The sequence below is a fragment of the Macaca fascicularis genome, chromosome 1 (assembly GCF_037993035.2).
Source record: "Macaca fascicularis isolate 582-1 chromosome 1, T2T-MFA8v1.1".
Classification (NCBI taxonomy): Eukaryota; Metazoa; Chordata; class Mammalia; order Primates; family Cercopithecidae; genus Macaca; species Macaca fascicularis.
The window spans coordinates 191,093,091-191,116,548 of NC_088375.1; the positions used below are offsets into that span (position 1 = coordinate 191,093,091).

The following is a 23,458-nucleotide window of genomic DNA, read 5'->3' on the forward strand; positions in this document are numbered from 1 at the left end:
GTTCCTGTTAGGGTTTATTCTGCACAGAGAAGAACCAATTGTTCTCCCACCTTGTTTTGGGAACTCACTTTTCAAAGCAGCTTGAACTAACAAGAACTTCTGCAGCAGACATATGGCTGAGGTTCAGTCAGTAGGTAATGAAAACTCTACAGCTTTGGCAGTCAGTCAGCCAGGGTGCTTTTACCAAAAACTGCAGTTTACCAAACTCACCTAAAAAAGGCCCTTGACATAGATGGTGGCATGGAAACTGAACAGCAGGCAGCCCAAATTACAGCTTGGGGATGCTTAAAGTGGAGGTAGGGGAATATAAGGGTGCTCTAAGGAACCCAGTTGTCTACAAATATAGATCCAGTGCTATTAGACCTCTCCAGGGATGGGTAAAGTTGCTCAGCTTCTGCCCCCAAACCTTGACTATCTGTCCCTTATTCCTACCAGTCAATTAATTCTGATGGTGGCTTCTTACTAAAACAAACCTGACCTTCCATTTACTCATTCCATCCTCATTACAGAGGGTTTCACAGGCCAAGCCCTGTGGACTGGGCTGGTAACTCAAGAAATGAGGATGAGTGTGGCACAGAGCCCAGCTTCTAGAAGGTTATATTCTTCACCAGCCTATGGCAAGGGCATTAAGAAGCAAGTACTCTAGAGCTTCAAAGAAGAAAGGGAACTAGATGGAAAGCAATGAAGAGTTTCCAAGAGCAGTGGCTTTTGAAAAGCGCTGGGCTGCACTAAGCAGAGATAATTATCTGACTACTCTAGGCGACCCTCAGAGATAAATTCTCCATCTCCTCCCACCTCAAAACCATCTGCATTCTGGTGACCGTGGCCCAACAAAGTTAATGTACTTACTGCCACTGAACTGTATACTACAAAAACTGTTAAAATAGGTAAATTTCATATCATGTATATATTACCACAATTTAAAAACACAGGCTGGGTGTGATGGCTTATGCCTATATCTCAGCACTTTGGGAGGCCGAGACAGGAGGATCACTTGAGCCCAGGAATTTAAGATCAGCCTGGGCAACATAAGGATACCCCATCACTACAAAAATAAAAAAATTAGCTGGGCATGATGGCACATGCCTATAGTCCCAACTACTTGAGAGGCTGAGGTGGGAGAATCCTTTGAGCCTGGGAGGTCGAGGCTGCAGTGAGCAGAGATCGCACCACTGCACTCCAGCCTGGGCAACACAAGAGCTTGTCTCAAAAACAAACAAAAAACCTATCTGCAGCCATCCCCTCCTGTCTCTCCATCTGCACTCCCACTTCCTTAGATCCCCAGAATCCAATCACTACCTCTTCAACTTCCCGCACTCGGCAGGACCCTGCCCTTTAATACAAGGCACACTTGGCCATATCTCCAATTGTCTTGAACTTTTCTCCTGCCCTGGCCCCGAATACACTGTTCTTTCCTAGTTCTCCTGATCTCTGGCTGCTTCTTCACATTCTCCTACCTGGGCCCTCTCCCGTCACCCCACACTGTGAAACTGTTCTTCACTCTACACACATTCTTCCATACCCACCAGTGCCCTCCTGGTGACTCCCACACCCACAGACCAACCCTTCCACCCCCAGCTTCGAGGCTATGTCTATGTATCTCCATAGCCTACCTCACAAAAGTTACCCTCCAGACGTACCCAAACTCAAATCATTTCCTGGCCCACACTAAAAACCCTCTAGTTTTCTTATAACCACTATCCTATACGGATGGCACCACCATCCATCCCAAGAACTCAAAGCTGGAAACCCGAGTCAAGCCCCATGCTACCCTCTGACTCACCCCACATCCAGTCACCCAGTCCTATGCACCTACCTTCCAAGTAGCTCAAGTCCATTTTCTGCTCCCCATCCCTATCACCACCACCCACAGGTCCTCACTACCTCTCTCTCAGACTAAAGAAATAGGTTCCTAATTGGTTTCCCTGTTTCAAATCTTTTTTCCTCCTTTCCTGAAGTAGAAGTATTTAGTTATAAAAATAACATGTTAATCATAAAAATATTCAAATGATGCATAAATGTACGAAGTGAAATCATCCATAATTCCACCTTCAAGAGAACCTCTGTTAACAATTTCTAATTTTGCCTCTCTCTTCCTCCCCCCTAGAATCTTTATACTGCCTCCAGAACAATCTTCTAAAACATCAGTGCAGTACTTAAAAAACCCTTTACTGGACAACCAATGACAGCTTCTTGATTAAGTCAATGGTGAGGAAAAAATGGGGGGAGGTGCTGGCCTACATTAAGGAAGACTTCAAAACATCATCAAATCAAAGGTGTGGGCCTTGGTTTAATCCTGATACAAACCAGTCAACTGTAAAACAGACTTTGTTTGGACAATGAGGAAATGTGATTATGGACTGGATAGTAAATTATGCTAAAGAATTTTTATAGTTTTCTTAGGTATAATAATGGCATAGTTATCTGAGAAAGTGACCATATTTTTCTTTTTTTTTTTTTATTTTTTTTGTGAGATGGAGTCTCACTCTGTTGCCCAGGCTAGAGTACAATGGCGCGATCTCAGCTCACCACAACCTCTGCCTCCTGAGTAGAATGGCAAGCAATTCTCCTGCCTCAGCCTCCTGAGTAGCTGGGATTACAGGCACCCGCCAACATGCCCGGCTAATTTTTGTATTTTTAGTAGAGATGAGGTTTCACCATGTTGGCCAGGCTGGTCTCGAACTCCTGACCTCAGGTGATCCACCCCCTCGGCCTCCCAAAGTGCTGGGATTACAGGCGTGAGCCACCGCACCCAGCTGAAAGTGACCATATTTTTCTTTTTTTTTTTTTTTTTTTTTTTTGAGACGGAGTCTCGCTCTGTCACCTAGGCTGGAGTGCAGTGGCCGGATCTCAGCTCACTGCAAGCTCCGCCTCCCGGGTTCACGCCATTCTCCTGCCTCAGCCTCCCGAGTAGCTGGGACTACAGGCGCCTGCCACCTCGCCCGGCTAAGTTTTTGTATTTTTAGTAGAGACGGGGTTTCACTGTGTTAGCCAGGATGGTCTCGATCTCCTGACCTCGTGATCCGCCCGTCTCGGCCTCCCAAAGTGCTGGGATTACAGGCTTGAGCCACCGCGCCCGGCCTGTGACCATATTTTTCAAAGATACACACTGAAGTAGGGAAGAAATGACAAGGTATCTGGGATGTGCTTTAAAATACTTCAGCAGAGAGGCAGATTAATGGGCACAAATATATAGTTTGATAGAAAAAATAAGACCTAGTGTTTGACAAATCAGTAGGGTGACTAGTTTACAATAGTCTATTGTACATTTCAAAATAGAATTATTTGAATGTTTCTAGCATAAAGACAAATATTTAAGGTGATACATTTCCCAATTACACTGATTTAATCTTCACAAATTAATGTATTAAAATATCACATGTACCCCAAAAATATGTACATTATAAACTAATAAAGATAATATAATTTTAATATAAATACTTCGGCAAATTGAAAATAGGACAAACAAAGCAAATATGGAAAGATCCTGACACCTGTTAGAATACTTATGGGTTCGGCCGGGCGCAGTGGCTCACACCTGTAATTCCAGCACTTTGGGAAGCTGAGGTGGGTAGATCATGAGGTCAGGAGTTCAAGACCAGCCTGGCCAAGATAGTGAAACCCCGTCTCTACTAAAAATACAAAAATTAGCCGGGCGTGGTGGCAGGCGCCTGTAATCCCAGCTACTTAGGAGGCTGAGGCAAAGAATTGCTTGAAGCCGGGAGGTGAAGGCTGCAGTGAGCCCAGATCATGCCACTGCACTCGAGCCTGGGCGACAGAGCAAGACTCCATCTCAAAAAAAAAAATTTATTTGTGGGTTCACTGTATTATTTGCTCTGCATCTTTCTTTTTTAAGATATTGTGTCATTCTGCCACCCAGGCTGTAGTGCAATGGTACAGTCATGGCTCATTGCAGCCTCAACCTCTCGGGCTCAAGCGATTCTTGCACCTCAGCCTCCCAAAGTGCTGGGACCACAGGTGCACGGCACCCTGCGTGGCCTCCCTCTGAATCTTTGTGTGTGCATTTATTATTTATTTTTTTGAGACAAAGTTTCACTCTTTCACCCAGACTAGAGAGCAGTGGTGTGATCTCACCTCACTGCAACCTCCGCCCCGGGGTTCAAGCACTTCTGCCTCAGCCTCCCAAGCAGCTGGGATTATAGGCACCCACCACCACACCCAGCTAATTTTTCTATTTTGGACAAGCTGATCTTGAACTCCTGACCTCATGTGATCCACCCATGTCGGCCTCCCAAAGTGCTAGGATTACAGGCATGCACCACCACACCCGGCCCTTTGTGTGTGCATTTAAAAGAATGAATTATGAAAGTTTTCAATTTCCAAACCCATACGGTGCATATGGTGGGGACCCTTCTGCTGCTCCCTACACTGTAACTAGGAGGTCAAACTGCTTCACAGAGCAACAAGGCAGACCCTCCAGGTTCTGGCTCTTGATATCCTCCAAAAGCACCACCTGAGGCCCTCTCTAGCCCTATACACCTGAGACAAACTAAACCACTGCAGATCCCCAAGTGCTTTGATGCTGGCATGAGCTATCATGAGCATTTAGAACATCCTACTCTCCCAGATTCTCTCTTCGATTTCCTTCTATCCACCTGGCATTCTTCTAACCTCAGGCCTAAACTGTTTCCTTCTCTCGGGCAGTCCTGAAATCCACACTGCAACCCCAAGCTGAACTGCTAACTCTCCCACTTGTACCACAACACGTATCATTAGTACTGGAATGATTTGCTCTTATCTATCTCTCCTAGACTATGAGTTCCTTGAAGGCACAGTCCTGGCCTAGAGCAGGCATGCTGTAAATGATTACAAAGTAGTGAAGAGGCAGGGCAGCCAAAACAGTTTTAGAGACTTTTAAGTAGTTCAGACAAACAAGCTAGCACATGTTGGAGGTGGAGGGATGGATGGCAATGCAGCAGAGAGGGTATTAGGGTATTATCATCAGGCTAGACCTGAGAAGTATATACAGAAATAAAAAGTAACCAAGAAGACACTCAAGGGTTTTTGAGCAGAGGACTGAAAAAGAGAGACATGTCAGAGAGAAGACCCCTTCCCCCAGCATACTTCCACATGGAAAGAGTCCTGGCTTTTCTTCTCCCCACCCCCTTAAAAGCTGTGATTCACTTCAATAGGATCTGTCTTTTGGAGAGGGAGTGCATTCTGGCCTATGTCCACACCACATGGAAGCTGAGTGCTTCCATGGAAATGCTTTGCCTCTAGAGGGGCCTGGAGACATCAAGAGTAAATGAGTAGTCCAGGCGCAATGGCTCACACCTGTAATCTCAGCACTTTGGGAGGCTGAGGCGGGCACTCAGGAGTTACAGACCAGCCTGGCCAACATGGTGAAATCTCTACTAAAAAAATACAAAAATTAACCAGTAGTGGTGATGCATGCCCGTAATCCCAGCTACTGGGGAGGCTGGGGCAGGAGAATCACCTGAACCCGGGAGGCGGAGCTTGCAGTGAGCCAAGATTGCACCACTGCACTCCAGCCTGGGCAACAGAGCGAGACTCAGTCTCAAAAAAAAAAAAAAAGAGTAAATGAGTAGCAGGGCCATTTGGCCACAGGTTAAAAGTCACTTTCTTCAATCATTTTAACTTGTAAGTAAAGCAACATTCTGAGCTCCATATGCCTGACTCTTGTATCATCAATTAAATAGTTCCAAATTTGAGAGGAAAAAGGACAAGTGTTATTTATTGGCTTCCTGCACCTCCACCCCAAAAAAATCCCACAAAAACTTGACTCTGTAATAAGATTAATTAACCAGTAATACAAAGACTAAACAATGCATATAAAGTATTTAATAGCTGGGGGCGGTGGGGCACACAGTGGCTCACACTTGAAATCATGGCACTTTGGGAGATCAAGGGAGGAGGATCACTTGAGCCCAGGAGTTCGAGACCAGTCTGGGCAACACAGTGAAACCCCATCTCTACAAAAAATACAAAAATACAAAGATAAGCCGAGAAAATACAAAGATTAGCTGAGAGTGGTGGTGCACCTGTAGTCCCAGCTATTTGGGAGGCTGAGGTGGGAAGGATGGGTTGAACCCAGGGGACAGAGGTTGCAGTGAGCCAAGACTGTGCCACTGCACTCTACCCTGGGCAACAGAGCAAGACCCTGTCTCAAAAAAGAAAAACAAAGTATTTAATATACAGTGAGCTCTTGCTACTTCTTAGCTGCTTTTTGTGATTGTGATTGCAACTAGAAACAAGAATGTCAGGAAGACTCAGCAAGAGGACAGCATGAACTGTAGTGAACAGTAGGATGGACGAAATGGCTCGGCGCCTCTGTGAAGGAAGAATTGCTAGGTGGCAACTGGAAGTTTAAGAGACTCTGGTTTCCAGGCTGAAAAAGCCCTCATTTATGGAAGCTGCCATAAGAAGGCATAGAGAACTGCAATCAGAGGCAATGAGAAGGAAACACAGTAGTTATTAGCTCATTAGCCTGCAACCACAGTGGGATGGAAAGAGGAACATTCACAAGGTAAAAAGGAAGTCTACAAAAACCGTACCCTGAGATTCAGAGAAGGCACCGAGAAAAGTTACGAGTATTAACAACAAGGAGATAAACATACCATAAAAAGGGACTATTGGCAACACTAGGGAAATGTGAATATGACTGAGTGTCAAGTACTGCAGCCAAAGAAAACAGAAAGCAAATGTGCCAAATGCTAATCATATATATGATGAGTACACGCGGGGGCTCGTGATGGTATTCTGTACATACTTCAGAAATTTTCCATAGTGAAGATTTTTAAGAGCTAAATTTTTAAAAACTAAAGGTAAGGGGATAGGGAATAAAGAGGACCTTCTGCACTGGCTTCTTATATCTGCCACCCCTCATCAAAAGCTGCAAGCTTGACCCACATAAGCTGTAAGTCTGGGGAGTCAGGGAAGGTCCCTTGGGTAGTGTGGGTCCAGCTGCATCTGACATGACTCTGATCACCCATAGTGGCAGACCCACGAAGAGCCATTTTACACAAAAGCAGGAATCAGCTTTTGGTGACAACACATATTTATGGAGGAAGCCTGAACACACACGTTCATATTTATAGCTTTGGGAATGCATCTTGGTCTCCAAAAGGATGTTCTATCAGTGTCATACTGGGAGTCTACAGAGCAGTCAAGACTTGTAAGAAAAAAACCCTTGAATTTCAAGGTAAGAAAGGCCATCTCATCTCATCTCATCCCAAACCCCCAAACATGTGGGCTCCAATGGCAGCTATTCTAACCCCTGTGCCGCTAAGGCAATGAGGGTCAGAGGAAGAGTTCCCACCCACCCCAACTGAAAAGGCCAGCCACGGTGGCTCACGCCTGTAATTCCAGCACTTTGGGAGACTGAGGTGGGCGGATCACTTGAGGTCAGGAGTTCGAGACCTGCCTGGCCAACATGGTGAAACCCTGTCTCTACTAAAAATACAAAAACTAGCTGGGCGTGGTGGCACACGCCTGTAATACCAGCTACTCGGGAGGCTGAGGCAGGAGAACTGCTTGAACCTGGAAGGCAGAGGTTGCAGTGAGCCAACATCACGCCACTGCACTCCAGCCTAGGCAACAGAGCAAGACTCTATCTCAAGAAAAAAAAAAAAAAAAGGCATTGTGATCCAAGTGGGCTGAGGAGGATCTGCTGCTGTGACTGAGGCTGCATTGATGCAATTCTTGGAATCAGAAGCCACAGGGATAAGAGAAAAGCAACTCCCAGCAAAGAACAAGCTGGGAGAGTGAATGCCACCCAGGCTTTTGTTGGACACAACCACTGCAGGCTGGAGGCACTGACTGAGGGTTTCTCCTGCCCTCCTGCAGCACCTCCACCACACAGACCCACCTCCCCAACACAGATCCCCTCCCTGACAGGGTGTCCTTCAGGGCAGCTCCCCAGCCCACACCACTGCCTGGAGCCCATACCTCTGCCAGCTCCCGCTCACTGATACTTCTGGCGGCGCTCCCTTTCTTCCTCATGCATGGCTCTCCCACAGTGACCCTGCCATCCCCTTTGGCATAACTGTGCACAGTGAGAACTCCCGTTTGCCCTTGGGCTCGGCAGGAGAGAGGCTCACTAGTTTCTGAATCAGAAGAGACAGAATCCCGTGAAGAGCCAGAGCCCAGGCTAGATGACTTCTTTTGGGAGCCTGAGAAGACAAGGCGTCCCCCTACAGACGCAGGATTCACAGAAAGATCCAAGGCTGCTGCTTCTTGTTCTTCCTCCTCATCCTCCTCTTCTAGTTTGACATTTTTGAGCTCTTCAAATTTGACTTCAGTGGAGTCAGAATAATCTGAAACACACATACACGTTAGACAGAGCCAAGTTCCACCTGCACACGTGAATCTGATGAAAGCCAGAGTGGCAAAGCACAAGGAACATGGGCTAGGAATGGGACCTGGCTTCCCATCCTGGCTCTGTCACTGAGGGACACTGTGAGCCAGGGCTATCTGCTCAGCCTCCTGGCCTCCAGCTTCTTCCTCTGTAGTGAGAAGATGCTACTACATATCTGCAGGGCTCATAAATAAGACTCCTGAGCACCACCTGGCACTCAGCAGACACTCAGTAAGGGGCAGCTGCCATTTCCTCCGAAGTCTCCTGCAGGAAATGCAAGTCTGAGCTCAGCAGAGACCTGGCTACCTAGCCCATGCTAGAAAATCTAAAGATCTTGAAAAATATTAAGAGGGTGTATGTTAAATGTTCTCACTGCAACAATGGTAACTATGTGAAGTAATATGTATTTTAATCAGCTAGATTTAACCATTCCACAACATATATCTACTTCACAAATCATGTTGGACCAGGAGAAGTGGTTCACAACTGTAATCCCAGGACTTTGGGAGGCCAAGATGGGAGGATTGCTAGAGCCCAGGAGTTCAAGACCAGCCTGGGCAACAAAGTGAGACCCTATCTCTACAAAATTTAAAAATTAGCCAGGCATGGGCCAGGCGCGGTGGCTCACGGCTGTAATCCTAGCACTTTGGGAGACCGAGGTAGGCAGATCACGATGTCAGGAGATCGACACCATCCTGGCTAACAGGGTGAAACCCCATCTCTACTAAAAATATAAAAAATCAGCCAGGCGTGATGGCCCACATCTGTAGTCCCAGCTACTCAGGAGGCTGAGGCAGGAGACTCACTTGAACCCGGGAGGCAAAGATTGCAGTGAGCCGAGATCGCCACTGCATTCCAGCCTGGGTGACAGAGTGACTACGTCTCAAAAAACAAAAAAGTAGCCAGGCATGGTGGCGTATGCCTGTAGTCCAGGCTACTTGAGAGGTTGAGGCAAGAGGATTGCTTGAGCCCGGAAAGTTGAGGCTGCAGTGAGCTGTGTTCGCACAGGCTTGTGCAACAGAGCAAGACCCTATTTCTAAAACAAAAAAATTATGTTGTGGCCGGGCGCGGTGGCTCAAGCCTGTAATCCCAGCACTTTGGGAGGCCGAGATGGGCGGATCACGAGGTCAGGAGATCAAGACCATCCTGGCTAACACGGTGAAACCCCATCTCTACTAAAAAAATACAAAAAACTAGCCGGGCGAAGTGGCGAGTGCCTGTGGTCCCAGCTACTCTGGAGGCTGAGGCAGGAGAATGGCGTAAACCCGGGAGGCGGAGCTTGCAGTGAGCTGAGATCCGGCCACTGCACTCCAGCCTGGGCGACAGAGCCAGACTCAGTCTCAAAAAAAAAAAAAAAAAAAAAAAAAAAAAAATTATGTTGTACATGACAAATATGCACCATTTTATCTGTCAATATAAATAAATTTGAAGGGAAAAAAGGGAAAGAAAATCTGCTGAATTAGAAGCCAGCCCAGCCCAGAACGTCAGTCCACAGTGCTACCTGGCTGTCAGCAGACCACATCTTAGCGTCATACCTGACCCAAGACAGATACAAGCCTTTCTCCAACAAATCTAGCCTCAATGACCTTCCAAGTGACTGCTAAACAACACTGATCACACCACTCCCACTCTTAAAATATAAGCTTCCAAGTGAGCAAATGAAAATGGCAGACAGCCCTACATCCTCTCCTATTTCTCCAGCGTCACCTTCTGGTCACACAGCTGCCTTCTACCCTAATATTCAATTGAGGGAAACTCCCCACCAGTTCCCCCAAGTGGACCATGCTATTAATATTTCCCATCTCTGCTGGGAACGGTGGCTCAAGCCTGTAATCCCACTCGGCACTTTGGGAGGCCGAGGCAGGCGGATCACCTGAAGTCAGGAGTTCAAGATCAGCCTGGCCAACATGGTGAAACTCCATCTCTACTAAAAATACAAAAAAAAATTAGCCAGGCGTGGTGGCGGGCACCTGTAGTCCTAGCTAGTTGGGAGGCTGAGGCAGGAGAATCGCTTGAACACAGGAGGCAGAAGTTGCAGTGAGCCGAGATTGCGCCACTGCACTTCAGCCCGCATGACAGAGCAAGACTCCATCTCAAAAAAAAAAAAAAAAAAAAAAATTCTCCCATCTCCACGCCTGTGCCCTGCTCCTCCCCTCTGGGACACCCTTTCTACATCCCTGCTCTCTCTCTGTCCGCCTGGGAAGGTCCTACTTACCTTGTAAGAGTCACCTTCACCAAAACCTCCAGTGTTTCCCTGACCCCTGACCAGACAGAGGGAGGAGCTTTTCCCTACGTGTCCAGTCCACCCTGTACATCCCTACCCAAAGCACTTCCCACACTCCAAGTACACTATCTGCTCACAGACCTGTCACTCTGCTTTCTTTCTCACCCAGCACTCAATATGGCATCTGACACGGGACACATGTATGAGTTAAGGTTGTGGAAAATACACCATAGTCAACTAACCTGGGAAGGTAAGACCATCCTCAACTTGCCGCACAGAGCTATGGGTGGGCCTCACGGGGGCGAGGGCTGCCGGGCACTCCGTCATCTCATACTGCTCAGAACTCAGCTCCTCCTTGGGGAAGAGCTCACTCTGACTCACCTCCTGTGGTATTTCAAGACAAACTCGGTGCCTCTTTGTCCCTATTCGGTGCTTGGCCAGGCTGCAAGGGAGAGGGCAAATCTTTTAAGAGCCCACAAATACATCCACTTACTCAAAGACATTCCTACACATCCACACACAACCCAAAGCGAATGGCCAGAGCCTGTCAGGCCTGGCTCAAAACTCAGGGACACCTCTTATTTGTGACTTGAGACAAGGGACTTCACCTCTCTGAGCTTGTTCCATCATCTAAAAGATACAGGTATTACCACCCACCTAACAGATTTGTTGTGAGGACTAAGAAAAGGTATGCAGAGTAGCTGGCAAAGTGCCTGGCATATAGTAGGTACCAAGGAACGGTTCCTCCTTTCTTTCCCATATGGCCCAGGATAAATTCTCAGAGCACAGATCCCCTGGCTCAGCTTCCCATTGGTGCAGACTTAAAAAGGTGACTCTTCTTAAGTCTGCTCTAATGGCACTGCAGACTTAAATCACAACATTACCAATGCCCTTGAGTCTCATCCTCACTACACTTCTTTTTAAAAGACTCTCTGATGAGAAAACATGACTTTTCCGGCTCAGGGGGAGCCCAACCTTCGCACATAAATGCCTTGACCCTCATATAAATAACCCCTTGCTCCAGCAGACTACACGCCCACTGCAGTTCTCTCATTCAGAAAGTGCCTGAATGCTCTGGCTCTCCGGCTTCTGGAGCCTTTACCAAGAACAATCCCTCAGCCGAGGCACAAACAGCATCTTAGAAACAGCCTCTCCACAGGTCACAGGACCTACCCAGACACCTCTCCCTCACACAGCCACGACAAAGGGCTGCTGGGTTACCTTGTCTTCAAGTCTCCTTCCTCTCCATCCTCCACCCCTTCCATGTCCTCCTCTGGGCACTCTTCCTCGTTGCCAGCTCTTGGAGGCAGTTCACTCTCCATAAGAAACTCAGCTGCTTCTGGCGTGGGCAGAGTATGGTCAATAACTGTGTTGTCTTTCCCAGCTTTCCAAAGTTTGTACCTTTCTGGCTGGAACTTCCTCACAAACACATCCATGGAGATCTTCACCATGTCCTTTCTACAGGAGCACTGTCAGCAGGAACCGGAAGAGCACCAGGTGAGCATACCTTGCTGCTTCCACCTCACCCCCAAGTCCTAGCTCCTCCCTCCACATGGAAACAAGTGCAAGATGGTTTATAACCAGATTGTTTTGGTTCACAGGCTGAGGGCATATTATCCTTGCAGGACCTTCAAATATGAAGGGAAGCAGGGAAAAAAGGGCAGAGAATACATACTACTGGGGCAAATCTACCTGGGCACTAACTCGGGGCCACAGACGGTGGTTAGGCTCAGCACTTAGGCCCCCAGGATGGTGAGCCACCTGCCCTTGGCTCCCTGTCCAAGCCAGGAACACACAAGCAAGTCTACTACTACGAGTCAAAGGCCTAGCCCTGCCGCTTCCCTAGAGTAAAGAAAACCCCTAGGAACTTCAACAGAGAAGTCTCAGAGTGGCTAAGGCAAGAATATTAACGTGTGTGGATGTGGTTTTAATGCCTAATGGACTTACGAACCTCATTTTATACTTCCCAAATCTGAACACATTTTTTAAAATTCCTTATGAACACAAAATGTTAGTACTCTGACACACTGCTAGCTGCTCGTTTCTGAATTCCAGCAACTCAAAGAAATATTCTAATCACCAGCCAACGTATCTAACCAGAATTTGCTCATTTTTGTCATGGTGTTATAGAAAGAAATCAAGCAGACTTACCAGCACAGCTTGCTTGCCATACTCAATCCACCGACGGGTAGCAAAATTGGTAGACTCCGCACAGTTAAAGCCATGGTTAAAGCCGGCATGGTAACCATAAGGGAAAGTGATCATAAACTCTCCGGCCTCTTGAGTCACCTGAACAAGAGCAGACTTGAAACAGCTGCTTCAAATGGCAGAGGTCCACAGAACTGGAATTCTGAGCTCCACCACAACTTAGCTGAGCAACAAAGGGTAAGTCATAAAACCCCTGGGGTCTTGCTGTCTTCTATAAAATTATGCAAAGCCCAGACATATCAGATGACATGACTATAATTAACCATGCCTCCAAATGAACACTGTTCAAGGGGATCTGACTCTCCTCTGGCACCTGGAAGCTAAAGTGGCCCCACCTTTAATGCTCTTAGATCAAAGGGTTGTTACATAGTTTAAGCTTTGGCCCCCCTCTTGTTATAGTGATGAACTAGAATAAAACTCTGTAAAAGGCCAGAAAGGGTGGTGCCTGAGAACTCTGGCATGTAACATCAGCTCACCTTATCAAAGGGAATTCCATATTTCTTCAGCATTAACGGGGAAATCAGGGTCATCTTGTGGCGGAGAAATGCCTCACAGCTTTGAGCACTTCCTGGGAAAAAGCCTATTTAATTGAAAGGGTATGGGTTAACACAGTGCTCCACACTAGCTCTGCAATCCGGAGTCACTTCACACCTGTGCTTCTCACCGGAATGATAAACAGGAAGAATCACCGATGTGACCTCCAAGGATCCCTATAGCTCCGCACCAATTCTAAGATTCTACAGTGAGCCTCTGGGCTCACTCCCATGTAGGGCATTACATGGGTAATGAAATCCTGTTTGGGAAACCAAGGTCACCCAAGCTGACTCTGTTCTTACAGAGCTTTGAAACTATTTAGGACCTTTTCTCCAGTCACTTGTATCCCTGATCTTTCTTCAGTAATGCAGCTAGAGTATGATCTACCCAGGCTTTCCTGAAGTATGTTCTCTAGACATACAAATCTATGTAAGTCCACATAAAAGAAACAAAGCATAAAATGCAATTTTTTCTTTAACATTTGGGTCTTTACTGGAAACACCGGTCATACTGGTCTGGTTCATTATCGCTGGTCAAAGAAACACCACTGCTCATTAAAACTGAGGCACAGACAATCAAAGAAGAAATGACCAAGTCCTTGCTCAGGACAAAGGAAGAAAAGGCTCTGTCACTGCCCTCTTAAGGTAACCAATGTGGCTCACCCACATCTGCAGGCCTGCAACAGGACCTGCAAGAATCTGACCATGGGGAATGCACATTTTAGTGTAGAGCAAGGAGCACAGCTCATAGGAGGGTCCAACCCAGCAAACAGACGAGACACAGTACCTTTGGCGAGGCGTTCCAACCGCTTTCCATGCTCAGGTGGAACAGAGTACCTGCAATCACATGAGAGCATCAGAGGCTGGGCGGAGACAGGTACAGAAGCTAAGGGGCTTATTCCCACTCTCAAAACACCTTGAAATAGCAGATTTTTTTTAACTTCCCAAGCACTAGAAAGGAATCTGAAAAAATGAAATATTAGACTGTTTCGGCACAGGAGTAAAGAGTCCATAAAAAAGGTGAGTGAATTTATTTCTTCTATATTCATTCACTTAATAAGATGTTTATTAAGTGTTCACCATGAGCCAGGATTTATGGTACACAATATTACTCTCGTTTATAATGTTGTTCATATAACATTTTTTTTTAAAAAAGGATGTCATTACATAACCTCAGTATTTAAAAATGCTCAGTATTTTTAAATGCTTGAAAGGCCTAACTGGGGGAGGGCTAGAGAGGAAGAATGGAAAACAAAGTGCAAGATGGATCCGACACTTAAGAGACCTAGCCCTGTATCTGCTGACGAACCCATTTTCCCTTTATCTCCCCAACAGCTACATACACTGATTACCCAACAATCAATTACCTCTCTACCCAGTAGGGTGTCTAAACACCATCGAAACTGTTCTTCCTAAAAAAATGAAAAGAAAAAAAGGACACCTAGGACTATTTAAAACTTTTGCAAAATTGTTAAACTTTATATTCTGAAACTCACAGTAACTCTATTTTAATCTTTTTAATCTCTTCTGAAGATTATTCCACAGTAACAACAAATCCTCCCACTACAAACAGCTTCATTATAAAACAAAACAGAGAAGGAGAGTTGACAAAAATGTCACCTAAAGGACTCTGGGATCCATCAGGCAACCCTACACAGAAGGCTCCGGAGGTCCCACTTCAGAGGACCTAAGAATGTATATAATAACTGGAAAACCTTCTTTTACAAGAGAATTCAAAAATCCAGGAGCAGGGAATTTTGGAGTCAACAATGGTGAAGACACAAAAGCTACATTTACACATCCTACAAGTCTAGCCTTCTGAGGAAGGAAATAGGACAGTAGTTAGGGGGTAATCATAGGCTCAAAAGGTTCTTTCCCCCCAGATTAGAAACTGGAAAGCACTTGAAAGAAGAAAGGAAAACTCCTGAGAGAGAACATGGCTGAGGATGCTGAAGAAAGAAATGAAGGTGGATATGGTTTTCATGACTTGCCATAATGCGCCCCATGGTGTCCCCTCTGACCTCATCACTCACTTCTCATCATTTTACACAGCATTCAGTCTACAGTAGACTTCCCCTAGCTCCCTAAACACACCATGCCTGGCTACTTTTGTATTTTTAGTAGAGATAGGTTTCACCATGTTAGCCAGGCTGGTCTCGAACTCCTGACCTCAGGTGATCCACCTGCCTCAGCCTCCCAAAGTGCTGGGATTACAGGTGTGAGCCACCATGACTGGCCCTCATGTCCTGTCTTAATCCAGGAGCTCTGCATCTGTGGTTCCAACTGCCTGGATACACTTCCCTCAATCTCCCAGCTGCTAAACCCACCACCATTCCACCCAGTTATGTCCTTCTCATGTTTTGGATCTCAGTTGTCACCTCTTCCAAAGAAGCCTTCTTTAATCTCACCCATCTATCCTTCCTATGTGGACCTTAGCACCCACTTCTTCCCCATCAGAGCTGTCCCCACACCATATGATCATTCTCTCACACTTTCTACCTCCTGACCAGTTGCCGACCTGTGTGAGGGTAGGTATTTCATCTGTCTTATTCACTGCAGTTATCTGCAGCACCTTCACTAAAATGCTGAGACAGGGGCCAGGTACAGTGGCACATGCCTATAATCCTAGCACTTTGGAAGGCTGAAGTGGGAGGACTGCTTGAGCCCAGCAGTTTGAGACCAGCCTGTGCAACATAGTGAGACCCCCATCTCTACCCTAAAAAAAAGAAGGAAAAAAATTAGCTGGGCATACTGGTGCATGCCTATAATCCCAGCTACTTGGGAGGCTGAAGTAGAAGGATCACTTGAGCCCAGGAGGTCAAGGCTGCAGTGAGCCATAATGGTGCCACTGCACTCCAGCCTGGGTGACAGAGTGAGACCCTGTCTCAAAATAGAAAAAAAAAAAAATGCTGAGACTCAAAGATGGGTCAGCGCAGAGAGAGGAGAGAGAACCAATGTTTGTCTCACCAACAAGAATAACACCCTGGAGAACGAACAGGAAGCATGCTGAATAGCCTCGCAATCCCTCGTGTGTTAAGCACACACTGCTGCTCCCCAAGTATTAATATTCTTTCTTATCGTAAGGAAAAGAAAGCTTTCTATCATCTGAGGGAGTGACTGTAGTCTTAGAAGTCTGCTGCTAAGAAATGCCTCAGGCCTGTTCAGAAAAAAAATTAGAAAGCAGTCGGATAGGCTGGAAGAGCCCTCGTGTCTTTGGGTAACTCTGCCAGCGCCCTGCTCTCTAAAGCCTCCCTACTCAAAAGGTGGTCTGAGCACCAGAGCTCCAACAGCATCTCAGCACTTGAAAGTCTGTTTGAAACATGGAATGTCACCCCAGGCCTGAACCAGCGTCTGCACTTTAACATAATCCTGAGGTGCTTCCCATGCACACCGAACGTGAGCCCGTGCTCTAGCACAGAAGCCCGGTGCCGACTGCAGGCAGACTGTACCAGGACTTGGGTTCTCCGAAGTGCAGGTAGTTGATGCTGTAGAGGTCCATGTCTTCAGTGTGCCAAGCAAAAGATGTCTTCCACATGCCAAAGTACAGGTATGGGGTGTTCACACCCTCAATGGTGATCCCACTCTCCTTTTCCACCAAGTCCAGGATTGTTCTCAGCCGGCCAATATTCCACTCATCAACATGCTGCAAAGGCAATGACAGTCCGGGGCAAGTTACATTTACATATAAACCAAGGCTCTGAACCTACAAATCAGAGTAGGTCACAAGTAAGCTGTCATCTCTGACAAACATTTGGAATAATGTCAAAACACTATGGACGTGAAGACCACAGCATTCCTCATTCACTTTCACAGCTACCACTGGAACTGACACAATTTACCTTCAAAGGGCAAATATTACTTTGTGAATACTAGTGCAGGGAAGATGAATGAAGAGATGACAGTCACCTGTTTTTTTGTGTGTTTGTTTTTGAGACAGAGTCTCACTTTGTTGTCCACGCTGGAGCACAGTGGCGTGATCTTGGCTCACTGCAACCTCCGCCTCCCTGGTTCAAGCAATTCCCTGCCTCAGCCTCCCAAGTAGCTGGGATTACAGGCAACTGCCACCACACCCCACTAATTTTTCTATTTTTAGTAGAGACGGGGTTTCACCATCTTGGCCAGGCTGGTCTTGAACTCCTGACCTCGTGATCCACCCGCCTTGGCCTCCTGAAGTGCTGGGATTACAGGCGTGAGCCACCGTGCCCGGCCAACAGTCACCTGTTTTAAACCCCAAGAGGAAAAGTTTGAATTGATGCTAAAGAAACTTAGGTCAAAAGAGAAAAAAAACTCTATGACCACACACACACAAAAAAATTGCAAAACATGGGAACTATGACAGTGGACCAGGTGTGGTGGCTCACACCTGTAATCTCAACACTTTGGGAGGCCAAGGCAGGATTGCTTGAGCCCAGGAGTTCAAGACCATCCAAGGCAACAAAGTAAGACCCAGTCTCTACAAAAAAATTACAAATAAAAAAAAGGTAGCCAGGTGAAGTGGCACGTGACTGCAATCTCAGCTACTTGGGAGGGTGAAGCAGGAGGATCCCTTGAGCCCAGGGGTTTGAGGTTACAGTAATCTATGATCATACCACTCACTATACTCTAGCTGGGTAGCAGGACGAGATTCTGTCTCAAAAACGAAAAAACAAAAAACTATGGCAATGTTGTGGCTTTTTAGCCCTGATTTCCACCAGGCAGTGTCTTCATAAAAAAATGTGCAATATCCTTTTCCTGAGTTGTAATGGCCAGCTGGGAGCCCACCTCCTATAACTAGGCCCTGGATTATTATTATGCCTGACTTTTGTACCTCCCCATCCCAGATCCTTACAACATCTTCTTGCCATTCATCCCTACAAGCTTGGCTCTCCCTGACCCCCAAAAAACTGTTATCAACAAAACTGGAATTCTTTTTTTTTTGAGACGGGGTCTCGTTGTGTTGCCCAGGCTGGAGTGCAGTGGCACGATCTCGGCTCACTGCAAGCTCCGCCTGCCGGGTTCACGCCATTCTCCTGCCTAAGCCTCCCGAGTAGCTGGGACTACAGGCGCCTGCCACCACACCCGGCTAATTTTTTTGTATTTTTAGTAGAGATGGGGTTTTACCGTGTCAGCCAGGATGGTCTCGATCTCCTGACCTCATGATCCGCCTGCGTCAGCCTCCCAAAGTGCTGGGATTACTGATGTGAGCCACCATGCCCGGCCTGGAATTCATTTTTTTAACTCTTCCAATAACTGATAAAAACATTAAAATATGGGCCAGGCGCAATGGCTCTCGCCTGTAATCCCAGCACTTTGGGAGGCTGAGGCACGTGGATCACCTGAGGTGGGGAGTTTGAGACCAGCCTGACCAACATGGAGAAACCCCGACTCTACTAAAAAATACAAAATTAGCCAGGCAGGGTGGTGCATGCCTATAATCCCAGCTACTCAGGAGGCCGAGGCAGGAAAATCACTTGAACCCAGGAGGTGGAGGTTTGTGGTGAGCTGAGATCACACCACTGCACTCCAGCCTGGGCAACAAGAGCGAAACTCCATCTCAAAAAAAAAACCTTAAAACATGAAAACAATTATGAGTGATAATCCCTGAAATGCCCTACTTTTCAGTCATCAGAAGATATTCCCAAATATTTTCCCCTTTCACCATATTTAAGGCAGGACTATGTCCCAAGCCAATGAAAGTGGTTAAAATAGGTTTTGCCACAGAATCTTGTTTGAGGATTCTGAAGAATCTAAATGTATTTCTCTTCTTAAATGTATACCCCTTTCAGTATTCAGTCATCTTTCTTCTGCAGAAACCACATTGCCTCATTTCATTATCTGAGAGCCAACCCACCCTTTCAAGAACTCATCAGCTACCACCCACCGACTATGCTAACAACCCTTGAAAAGAGCACATCACCCACTTCACATGTAAAGTAGGAGAAATAAAATTCAGTCACATGCAAAATGGCCCACAATGAGGCCAGCACAGCAACATCAGCTGGGGGTAGATCATCTGTTCATCTACCCATTCACCAAACAGCTTTTAGGTGCCTACTACGTGCTGGGTCGAAAAAAAGGTATTACGAAATTACAAAAAATGCTGCACAGAGGGTTTCCAGTGAGCCTCACCTTTTCATAGAGGGTACCATTCACATCTGCACCATAGATGGGAGGATTGAATGTAAGATTTTTCCAGTATTTCCGCTCGAGCTCTTCAAACTCACTATAGCGTGGGGTACAGTACCTTTTGAAAGTAAAAAGAAACATGTAAACCACTTACAGGGGTTTATTAGGCATTATGAACATTACAAGACATAATCCCCTATTCCAGTGACAGCAAGAATTTCTTTTTTTTTTTTTTTTTTTTGAGACGGAGTCTCGCTCTATAGCCCAGGCTGGAGTGCAGTGGCCGGATCTCAGCTCACTGCAAGCTCCGCCTCCCGGGTTCACGCCATTCTCCAGCCTCAGCCTCCCGAGTAGCTGGGACTACAGGCGCTGCCACCTCGCCCGGCTATTTTTTGTATTTCTTAGTAGAGACGGGGTTTCACCGTGTTAGCCAGGATGGTCTCGATCTCCTGACTTCGTGATCCGCCCATCTCGGCCTCCCAAAGTGCTGGGATTACAGGCTTGAGCCACCGCGCCCGGCCTGACAGCAAGAATTTCAAATGAACAAGGCATAATCTTGGCCTTCAAGGATCTAATACGTAGTCACTCCCTGAACGTCCCTTCCATGAGCACTGGGCCTGAGGAAGGTAATGTACGCAGAGATGTAAACCCACCTTCCTTAACAAGCACATCCTCAACTCTGAAGAGACTACTTAAACCACACCTTGCTGGATTCAGGTGGCCACCCAGGGAGAAAATGGGCTTACAAACCAAGACCCAAGGTCCCTGCATATCCACAGACAACCAAAACCCAGTAGCATGTGAAGAGCTGAGGCTTTCCAACAGCGTTCACCTCCCTGAACCAGCCAAAAGGAAGCTGCTCCAAGAGGACTCATTTGTAAGTGCCCCTGCTGTATGCCCAGCGCCCTACGCAGTGGCTGACACTCACCAAGTAATCACACCTAAAAACATCAAGTATTTTAGTAAAAATATAAAATAGCTCTAAAAATCTAGATTTTTGCACATCAAATATTCCAATTAGGAAAATCCGTACTCACATATGCGCATATTTATATCTACCTATCTACATATAAAGTCATAGAAATATCTACACTTTGGCCAGAGGCATGGTGGCTCACACCTGTTATCCCAGCACTTTGGGAGGCCTGGTGGGGGCAGGTCACCTGAGGTCAGGAGTTCAAGACCAACCTGGCCAACATGGTGAAACCTGGTCTCTATTAGAAATACAAAAATTAGCCAGGCGTGGTGGCACACGCCTGTAATTCCAGCTACTTAGGGCGGGGGCTGAGGCACGAGAATTACTTAAACCCAGGAGGAGTCTGCAGTGAGCTGAGCTAACGTCACTGCAGTCCACCCTCAGCCATAGAATAAAACTCTGTTTCAAAAAAAAAAAAAAAAAACTATACCTTAAAAAGACAGGATCCTTGCTCTGCTGCCCAGGCTGCAGCACAGTGGTGTGATCACAGCTTACTATAGCCTTGAACTCCTGGGCTCAAGCAATCCTCCTGCCCCAGCCTCCCGAGTAGCCAGGACTGCAAGTATGCACCATCACACCTGGTTAGTGTTTTTATTTTTTGTAGAGATGGAATCCTGCAGTGTTGCCCAAGTTGGTCTCAAACTCCTGGCCTCAAGTGATCCTCCAACCTCGGCCTCCCAAAGTGGTAGGATTATAGAAGTGAGTCAATGTACCCAGTCTAAAAATATCTATACTCTTTAGCTTAATCACCATATACTGAAAATTTACTAAAAACAAACAAACAAAAAAACTTCTTTTAGATTCAAACCAGCCAAGTACGGTGGCTCAGGCCTATAATCGCAGCACTTTGGGAGGCTGAGGCAGGAGGATCACTTGAGCCCAAGAGTTTGAGACCAGTAACATGGCAAAATCCTATTTCTACAAAAACTTTAAAAATTAGCAGAGCTGGCCAGGAGCAGTGACTCACGCCTGTAATCCCAGCACTTTGGGAGGCCACGGCAGGCGGATCACCTGAGGTCAAGAGTTTGAGACCAGCCTGGCCAACATGGTGAAACCCCAACTCTACTAAAAATACAAAAATTAGCCAGGCATGGTGGCTCACATCTGTAATCTCAGCTACTTGGGAGGCTGAGGCAGGAGAACTGCTTGAACCTGGGAGACAGAGGTTGCAGTGAGCCGATATCACGCCATTGCACTCCAGCCTGGGCAACAAGAGCGAAACTCCATCTCAAAAAAAAAAAAAAAAATTAGCAGGGCATGGTGGTGCACACCTGCAGTCTCAGCTACTGGGGGTGGGAGGGAGTAGGAGGGCTGAGATGGGAGGATCTCTTGAGCCTGGGAGATCAAGGCTGCAGTGAACCATGAAATTAGCTGGGTGTGGTGGTGCGCACCTGTAGTTCCAGCTACTCTGGAGGCTGAGGCAGGAGAATCGCTTGAACCCGGAAGGAAGTGGAGGTTGCAGTGAGCCGAGATCAAGACACTGCACTCCAGCCTGGGTGACAGAGCGAGACTCCGTCTCAAAAAAAAAAAAAAAAAAAAAAAAAAAATTATTATTATTATGAAGCAATTTTAAGAAGAGTAATACACAAACCTTACAGATATTTGAAAAGGTGAAAAACTAATGCACATTCTAACTAAAATGGCAAAAGAAATATTATAAATGTATAAAGAGTAGACACATAAAGACCAAAATGAACTCATGGAGATAATGGGAATGAATTTAAAATTAATTAAATAAAAATCTGACTAAACAGGCCAGGCACAGTGGCTCACACCTGTAATCCCAGCACTTGGGAGGCCAAGGCGGGCGGATCACGAGGTCAGGAGATCAAGACCATCCTGGCTAACATGGTGAAATCCCATCTCTACTAAAAACACAAAAAATTAGCCGGGTGTGGTGGCGAGCACCTGTAGTCCCAGCTACTTGGGAAGCTGAGGCTGAAGAATTGCTTGAACCCAAGAGGTGGAGGTGGCAGAGAGCTGAAACAGCACCACTGCACTCCAGCCTGGGCGACAGAGTAAGACTCCATCTCAAAAAAGAAAAAAAAAAATCTGACTAAATAACTCCCTTACAGATTGTCAACCTAGTGAATAATACATTTTAGAGACCTAACATTCTCTCTGAAATATAATTAACTCCTCTATTACCAACTAATCTGTTTCATGAAGGTAGGTTTTTAGGTCGGGCAGGGTGCCAGCACTTTGGGAGGCCAAGGCGGGCTGATCTGAGGCCAGGAGTTCGAGACCAGCCTAACCAACATGGTGAAACCCCATCTCTACTAAAAATACAAAAAAATTAGCCAGGCATGGTGGCGGGCACCTGTAATCCCAGCTACTCGGGAAGCTGAGGTAAGAGAATCGCTTAAACCTGGGAGGCAGAGATTGCAGTGAGCTGAGATCATGCCACTGTACTCCAGCCTGGGCAACACAGCGAGACTCTGTCTCAAAAGCAAAAATTTAGGTTTTTACCTTAAAGGTAAGAATCTGCTATGTATTAGGATAAAAGGAATAGACATAGGGCTGGTTAATTTAAAAGGAAAACAAGTGTGCTGAAAGAAGATAAAGTGAGAACAGCCTGGCCAATATGGTGAAACCCCATCTCTACTAAAAATACAAAAAATTAGCCGGGTGTGGTGGCTACTCGGGAGGCTGAGGCAGGAAAATCGCTTGAAGCCAGGAGGCTGAGGTTGCAGCAAGCCAACATTGCACCACTGTGTTCCGGCTTGGGTGAGAGAGCGAGACTCCATCTCAAAAAAAAAAAAAAAAAAAAAAAGAAAGAAAAGGCCTAATGTGTTAACAAAAAGGGAAGAAAGGCTGAGGAGACTGAAGCCCCTGGTGGAATTCCATGTGAGAAACAGAAAGCAGGTGAGCTTGGTCCTCATGCATAGCAAAAATCAGACAAAAAGGATGGCAGGAAGGGTACAGCCTTTCACCTGCAGAGCAAGCCACATTTCTTTGACATGCCTTTATGTAAATTCTCTCATTGGCCAGCAGGTTGGCCAGCAAGGTAGATGTTTTTTTTTTTTTTTTTTTTTTTTTTTGTTTGAGACGGAGTCTCGCTCTGTAGCCCAGGC

General features: G+C 46.4%; 1 protein-coding gene across 6 annotated transcripts in view; it reads right to left on the minus strand.

Moving 5' to 3' along the window:
- KDM4A (lysine demethylase 4A) overlaps positions 1-23,458 on the minus strand; it is a 57,713-nt gene that overhangs the window by 26,330 nt on the left and 7,925 nt on the right. For all 6 annotated transcript variants that reach the window (XM_045372530.3, XM_045372537.3, XM_045372534.3 and 3 more), the window contains 8 exons: positions 19,412-19,526; positions 16,753-16,946; positions 14,091-14,140; positions 13,247-13,350; positions 12,714-12,851; positions 11,784-12,031; positions 10,805-11,004; positions 7,930-8,297 (listed from right to left, as the gene is read on the minus strand). In XM_045372530.3, coding sequence (XP_045228465.2) covers positions 7,930-8,297; positions 10,805-11,004; positions 11,784-12,031; positions 12,714-12,851; positions 13,247-13,350; positions 14,091-14,140; positions 16,753-16,946; positions 19,412-19,526 — 1,417 coding nt within the window. The remainder of the gene's footprint in view (positions 1-7,929; positions 8,298-10,804; positions 11,005-11,783; positions 12,032-12,713; positions 12,852-13,246; positions 13,351-14,090; positions 14,141-16,752; positions 16,947-19,411; positions 19,527-23,458) is intronic.